Source organism: Sturnus vulgaris, chromosome 26, assembly GCF_052056855.1.
Source record: "Sturnus vulgaris isolate bStuVul1 chromosome 26, bStuVul1.hap1, whole genome shotgun sequence".
Lineage (NCBI taxonomy): Eukaryota > Metazoa > Chordata > Aves > Passeriformes > Sturnidae > Sturnus > Sturnus vulgaris.
The window spans coordinates 2,162,844-2,170,281 of NC_142268.1; the positions used below are offsets into that span (position 1 = coordinate 2,162,844).

The following is a 7,438-nucleotide window of genomic DNA, read 5'->3' on the forward strand; positions in this document are numbered from 1 at the left end:
CGGCCCCGGCGCGGCGGCTCCGCTCCGCCCGGCGCGGCTCGGTGCGGCGGGGACCGGCGGGGCTGCGGCCGGTGCGGCGGGGCCGGCTCGGCTCGGCTCGGCTCGGCTCGGCTCGGCTCGGCTCGGCGCGGCCGCCGCAGAGCCGATCCCGCCCCGCCGCCGGCCCCGCCCGCCGCGCCCGCCCCGCCCGGGGCCCCGGACCCCCGGGCCCGGCCCCGAGCGGCTCCGGGACGGGACAGACGGACAGGGATGGGGACACACGGACAGGGATGGAGGGACAGGGACACAGGGACAGGGATGCAGGGACAAGGATGAGGACAGGGACACAGGGACAGGGATGCACGAGGATGGGGACACACGGGCAGCGATGGGGATCCATTGGATGGAAACACAGGGACGGGGACTGGGACAGACAGACAGACGGGAACGGGATGGGGACACACGGACAGGGATGGGGACACACGGACATGTGCACAGGTGGGAACATGAATCCACGTGAGGAGGGACAGCACAGGGACTCGTGCACGGGGACAGAACCCCACAGGTGGTGACAGGGGACACGGGGACAGGACAGACGGACGCCAAGGTCCCAGCCAGGCAGGGCACAGGTGGCAGAGGGTGCCGTGAGCCCCCGTGGCAGTTGGGGGTGGCCCGGACAGCGATGCCAGGCTTTGGGGACACAGAAGCCATGGTGCCACCCCAGCACAGTACCGGGAGCCTGTGCACACACCACAGGGCCTTTGTCACCAGCTGGTGTCACCTGCTCGTGGCAGAGCCCCACAACCCCAGGGGGGCCCTTGAGGGGACACACTGGGGGTCCTAGTGGGGCTGTGGGACACTCAAGCTCTGTCTGAGCCTGAGTGGGACCAGAAGAGCCCCAGGGTGACCAAACCCGGCCCTGTGTCCCACTGCTGACACCAGGCACTGGAGGGTGACCGGTGACACCGAAGGCCTGGCAGTCCCTGTCATAGCCAGGGGCCGCTCCTGCCTCCCCCCCACCCCACTCCTGAGTGGCAGCAATTAAAATCCGCAGCCTCTATTAATAGCAGCCAGCGGGCACGGGGCCACGGTGGCACCCACGCGTTGGCACCGCGTCCCCAGGGGAATGGGAAGGGGGGAGAGGGCCCGGGGACCTCGCCCCGTGAGGTGACAATGCCCGGGGGCGGCGGGGGGAGGTGGTGGCAGCCCCAGTCCCCCCCCACCCGCCGCGCTCGGGGCCGGCCGGATCCTCCTCGTTAGAGGCAATGAATGAGTTTTCCTTGATCATTTTCCTGCGGCTCCTCCTCGTTCCATTGAGCCGCAGCTCCCCGCCAGGCCTGACGCAACGGGGCGGCCGCTCACGCAGGGCTGAATCACGGCGCTGCCGAGCGGGGGGTGCTGGGGAGGGGGGTCCTGTCCCCCCTCCCCCGGGGCTCAGCGGGGCTCTGGGAGGGTCTGGCCACGGGGGTTTGGTTGCCCAGGAGGGGCTCAGCCCACGCCAGGGCCGGGCACGTGCGGCCGCCGCGTGAGCCGGACACGGAGCAGCCATGGGGGACATCAAAAAAAGCGAGTGACAGCGAGGGGAGAAGGGCAGGGAATTTATTGGGAGCAGCAGGGCCTCCTCCTCTTCCTCCTCCTCCATCCTGAAGGATGAACCCCCCCAGGGTGGCGGGGTGAGGATGGGGGAGCTCAGCACCCCCCCAATCCCAAAGCCCATCAGGAGGAGGGTGTGACATGGAGGTGACAGCCCCAACACGCGTCACCTCTCCCCCCTGATCCCCCTCCAGCAGAGAGGTCACCCCCCAAGGGAGCTGAAACAGCCCCGAGGTTTGCCCACACCGAGGCAAATCACCAAATCACGTTCTCCTCATCCTGCTGCTTTGTGTCATGCCAGGCCCAAAATAACCTCCCTCCACCCTCCCCCTTTTCCACTCCAGGTTTTCAAAGGAAGATTAATTGACTCGGGGATGTTGCAGCAATTAAACTAACGAGCCCCAGGATCTGTCAGATGATGCTCAGCTGCCTCCATATGCTGCAGCTGGGCCACCACCGAGGCTCGGAGCCTCCTTCCCGCTGCCGGCACTGCGCCATCCTTATAATTCCATCAGCGCTTCCAGGAGCCCGGTGGAAGCTGCTGCAGGAGTGAGGGCTCTGGGTAATTAAAATGCAGCCCCTGCCTGAGCCAGGCTGTGTTAAACTGCTGGAGGGGGGAGCACGTTCCCAGCTCCAGCCTCTGATCCCAGCCCCTGGCTCCCAAGGGGAAATCCAGCGGGATCGGCAGCTCGTGTCTCTCAGCAGAGCCTCCACTCCCCCCACCACAAGGGAGGTGATTCCACTCCTTTGGAAACCTGGAAAAAGCCTTGGAGCAGCCCCTGATGGGGCTTCAGCCTCTCTGACTGCAGAGCACTGAAAACACGAGAGTTTGCCCCAAAATGTCAGCGTTGGGAATTGTTACTGCCTGTTTCCTGCAAGCTCACGGATTCCAGGTTCTGCATAACGTGAGGATCTGCTCCATCCCCGGAAGAGTCCAAGGCCAGGCTGGACAGAGCTTAGAGCAACCTGGGATAGTGGAAGGTGTCCCTGCCCACGGCCCTGGATGGGCTTTAAGGTCCTCTCCAACCCAAACCGTCCTGGGATTGATCCTCTGAGTTTCAGAGGTTTTCCTTAGGGAATGCTCAGCCCATGGAGACGATGCTGAGAAGGAAGCAGGGTAGAGAGGCCCAGCCTCATTTCTTCCATGAATCCCTGGGAAAGCTGAGCTCCCCGAGCCCCAGGTGGGGCACTGGAAGCTGTGTGGAGGCAGCAGGGCCTGGAAGGCCAGAGCCCCACAGGGATGTTATTTTTGGCAGCTCTTACCACCAGGTCTTGCTCCAACTAAGCCAGCGAAAGCAGCTTAGTGCAGCCTGGCAATCCCTGCTCCCACCTGCTCTGCCTCCATTCCTGTTCGTTCCTCACCTCCTCGGAGCCTCTGGAGCAGGGTCCTGGCCTGAGGGGAAGGAGGGAGAGCAGGCTCTGGGCAGTGCAGGGAGCCACACACACTTCAGGAGCTCTCGGAAGCAGATTTTACCCGGATCCTTAATGTTTGTGTCCGCTAATCCCTGCAGCCCCTCGGGCAGGAGCAATCCCTGGGGATATTCCTCACTCTGAGCACCCGGGAAGAGATTCTCCTCCTCCTCCTCCTCCTCCGGCTCCTCATGGAAACACCGCCCGGGTTGGGCTGTCCCAGCGGGGAAAGGGGCGGCTCCTCCCGCTGCGGGTGGGAGGGGAGAGCTCGAGTTGTGCTCCCTTGGCTTCGGGAAGCTCACCACGGGATGAGCACCAGCCCGGCCAGCGCGGCGTAGCCCAGCACCAAGCACAGCACCTTGAGCAGCCGCTGGCTCTTATCCTCCAGCTCCTTGGCCAGGATCTCGAAGAAGGTGATGAAGAGGAAGGTGCCGCCGGCGATGCCCTGCAGCAGCAGCGACGCGATGCTGCCCGCGGCATTCCTGCTGCTCTCGATGCCCATCCCGATGCCAATTCCCAGCGGGATCATCAGGCACACGGCCACCGCCAGCTTGGCCGCGTCCCTCAGCGCCAGCGCCGCCTTGGCCATGCTGATCCCCAAAGCCACGGCCACCAGCGTCTCGTGCACGGCCACTCCCAGGAACAAACTGACCACCCTGCCGCCGTCCTCCTGCAGGCCCAGCGCCAGCCCCTCGAAGATGGAGTGGGTGCAGAGGGCGAAGACCAGCCCCAGCAGGCGGCGGGGGCCGCAGTGCGACAGCTCCGGGAGGCTCAGGCTGTGCGGGTGGGGGCCGTGCTCCCCGTAGAGGGCACGCCCGCGGGGCGAGGCGATGAAGGGACTCTCGTACTCCGAGTCGCTGCCCGCGTCCGAGCCCGCGTTGAAGGTCTCCAGGTCGATGAAGGAGGGTTTCTCCTTCTGGAAGGTCAGGAAGAGCTGGTCCACGAAGACTGACAGGAAGAAGCCCACCATCATGATGGTCTCGGCCACTGGGTAGTCTGTGGTGACATTGTTCTGCCTGAGGACTTCGTCGAGCTGGAAGGGAGCAAAAGATCCAGCCCTTAATCCTTCTGGAGGATCCACAGTGGATCCATCCCTTTTTATCCCTCTGAAGGGATCCATTTCCACATTCCCACAGTGAATCCATCCCTTTATCCCTCTGGGCGGAGACATTCCCACATTTCCACAGTGAATCCATCTCTTTATCCCTTTTCCATAGATCCACAGTGAATCCATCCCTTTATCCCTCTGGAGGGAGACATTCCCACAGTGAATCCATCTCTTTATCCCTTTCCCACATTCCCACAATGAATCCACCCCTTTATCCTCTGAAGGGATCCATTCCCACACAGACACTCCATCGACCCATGATGCTGCCACAGACACCAGCCTTGGCCTTTGCCAGGGAATCTCTCCCTTGAACCCGTTGGATCCCCACAGCCTCCTCTGCACGCCCCAAAATCTCCAATTTTCCACGGGGAGCAGCAGGAGCCGAGCACAGCCGAGCCAGCAGAGCTGTGTGAGGCGGGACACAGACCCTCGGTGCCACTCCCAGCTGGGCTCCTGCGGCACGCCCAGCGTTCCCCCAGCCCTCACCTTCCCTCTGACAGCAGGCAGCAGCGCGTTGAAGCACGTGGCCAGGAACACTCCGCCCCCGAAGGAATTCCAGAGGGCCAGCACCCTGCGGGAGCGCTGGGCCTTCTCGTAGTCGGCCTCGATGAGGCGGACGGGCAGCAGGGCCCCGGCCAGCAGCAGCACACAGATCCCCAGCAGGCACAGCACCTTGGCCACCACGATCCTCATCCTGGCCACCAGCCTGCAGGGACCTTCTGGAGGTGCTCAGAGTGGAGACATCAGCCTGGACAGACACAGGAGTTACCTAAAGGGTGGGAATGATGCAGAGATTTTTTTTTTTTCTTTATGAGCCATAGGGAGCAGCAGGGGAAAGTTCAGATTGTATTTAAAAGGAATTTTAAAGCGCTGGAGTTGTGGTTATTCTTCCCTGGACTCCCAAGTCCTGTCCTTGGACACTTCCAGGGATGTGGCAGCCACTGGGAAATCCTTGCCAGGGCCTCCCCACCCTCCCAGGGAGGAATTCCTTTCCCAAATCCCATCCGTCCCCTTCCCCAAATCCCATCTCTCCCCCAAATCCCATCTCTCCCAGCCCTGTCCTGCCACCCCAGGCCCTCTCTAAGGCACAAGGAGAGGGGTTCAGAGCCCAGCAGGTGACTCTGACTCACTCCAGGTCTGACCAAGCCCAAAATCTGGGCCCGGGCACCTCCCAGCCCAGTGCCAGGGCAGAGGGAAGGGATCCAATCCTCCTTTCCCAGAGCTCACACCTCTGCAACACACCTGGCTCACTCCAGAAACCCTTGAACCTCTTTTTTTCCCCTTTTTTCCCCATTTTTCACCCAAAGCAGCCCCCTCCAAAGCCTCAAGCTCCCGAGCTCAGGTGGAACAGCCACATCCAGCATTCCTGAGTGGGGCTGGAGCAGCTCAGAGGGAAAGGAAGCCCCAGGACAGGCTGGTGGTTCTCACCTGTTCCTCCTGCACACCTGGGCTGTGTCCCCAGCCCCAAAACTGCTGCTACAAGGGATTAACTCAATTCCTGCTCCAATTACTGGCTCATAACGAAGCATCCAAGCAATTAAAAATATTATACAAAGCAGGCAGGGCTCTGTGGGAGGAAAAACAAAGGAGTTCTTCATCCATGAGCCTCCAAATCCCCGTGTTTCTGTTAAAAACCGGCCCTGCCAAGCTTTTTTGAAAAAGGAGGTGATGGGGAAGGGGCTCCTCCCAGGCCACCCCGAGCACACCCAAAGGGAGCAGAGGTGAGGGGAAGGGGTTCAGGGCTGCTGGGAGGGGGGCGAGCAGCTCAAATGGGGAGAGATCAGCTGGGAAGACCCTCAGAGGGGGTCGGGGTCTGCCCTGAGCCCTCCAAGGTGAGGAGGGGGAGCAGCTCCAGCCCCTCACAGGCAGATGGGGCCCGGTCCGAGCCCCTCAGGATGGAGAAAGGGCCCGGCCCCAGCCCCTCATGGCGAGGAGGGTCCCAGCCCCTCAGGATGGGGAAGGGGCCCGGCCCCAGCCCCTCACAGGCAAATGGGGCCCGGCCCGAGTTCCTCAGGATGGAGAAAAGGCCCAGCCCGAGCCCCTCATGGTGAGGAAGGCCCCAGCCCCCTCCCAGGCGCCCCCCGCCATCCCCTCACACCCAGAGCGACCCCAACCCCTCAAGTCAAGGTTGGGGTCCAGCCCCTCACACAGGCCCAGCCTCGCTGTCCCCTCCCCGGCAGCCCCGGCTCCTCCAGCCCCGCTGTGACCCCCGGGTCCCCTCCCCGGCCCCGCCATCCCCTCACGACCCCTCGCCCCCCGTTACTCCGGTAACCGCCCCCCCCCCCCTCCACTCACGGCCGGCCCCGCTCGCTCCCGGCCCGGCCCGGCCGCGCCCGCCCACGGCGCCCTCCCATTGGCTGAGGCGTAAAAGCAGATTTCTGATTGGTCATCGGAGCTGTCAATCAAAGCGACCACGCCCAGTCCGGCGGAAGCGGCGATTGAGGTCCGCGGGAAACGCGTCCCGCAGCGCTGGGTTCCGGGGCAGCACGGGATCACCGGGAACCGGGAAAAAAAAAGGGAATGGGGGAAAAAAATCGGGAATGGGCAAAAAAACCGGGAATGGGCAAAAAAACCGGGAATGGAACAGCGTCCGCCACACCCACAACTCGTTCTCCTCCCGCTCTGTGATCAAACTGCACCAATGGCAGCTGAGGGGTGCTGCAGGGAGAGCTGGGGCCCACCTGAAATTCCATAAAATTCCATAAGTTTCCATAAAATTCCATAAAATTCCCTCTTTTTCTTTTTCGCTGTCAGGTCCCAGAGGAGCCGAGAATTTTTGGGAAAATCCAAAAGGAGGCTGGGACTTCAAGGGCAGCCAAATCCTCTGGAATTGAGGAGCAGCTCCAGGCAGAGAGGGAGAAATTCCCTGGAAAAACTCACCTGGAATTCAGGGCTGGGAAAAAAAAAAAAAAAAACCAACCCAAAGAGGTGGGAAAATAAAAAAAATAAAGCGAAAAAAAAATGAAAGGAAAAAATAAGGAGGGTGAGGGAAAGGAAAGAGCACAAAATGAGCTGAAAACAGCAGGAAAACACCTCGATGTTTTCCATATTTTTGGATAATTCTGGAATATTTTTTTTTTCCAGCCTCAAATTCCTTTGGTGAGGCTACAAAAAAAAGCAGCTGGAGAGAAATTAAAGGCAATTTGGAGAAGGAGAAATGGGGAATAAAATAGAAACATAAATAAATAATTCTTATTTTTGTGCTGTAGGAACGCGTAGGAGGAGAATTCCTGCTGGGAATGACCAAAAAAAAAAGGGGGAAAATGGGATAAAAATGGGATAAAAATGGGATAAAAGAGCCCTGAGGCCATGGAAAGTTCTGGAAAAAATCACCTGAGCACAACGGGA

At 60.9% G+C, this 7,438-nt stretch overlaps 1 protein-coding gene across 4 annotated transcripts; it reads right to left on the minus strand.

Moving 5' to 3' along the window:
• Positions 1-1,562: 1,562 nt before the first annotated feature.
• Positions 1,563-6,509, minus strand: SLC39A3 (solute carrier family 39 member 3). 4 transcript variants are annotated; one of them, XM_088179330.1, is made up of 5 exons: positions 6,386-6,509; positions 5,519-5,657; positions 4,577-4,859; positions 3,341-4,015; positions 1,563-3,229 (listed from the first exon to the last, which is right to left on the minus strand). In XM_088179330.1, exons 3-5 carry the CDS (start codon positions 4,781-4,783, stop codon positions 3,071-3,073), a joined length of 1,041 nt encoding a protein of 346 aa, XP_088035456.1. In that variant the 5' UTR covers positions 4,784-4,859; positions 5,519-5,657; positions 6,386-6,509; the 3' UTR covers positions 1,563-3,070. The 4 variants fall into 4 exon arrangements, with proteins under 4 accessions (XP_088035456.1, XP_088035457.1, XP_088035455.1 ...); XM_088179331.1 differs by lacking the exon at positions 6,386-6,509 and having other exon boundaries at positions 4,577-4,838; positions 5,519-6,170; XM_088179329.1 differs by lacking the exon at positions 6,386-6,509 and having other exon boundaries at positions 5,519-6,159.
• Positions 6,510-7,438: the final 929 nt, after the last annotated feature.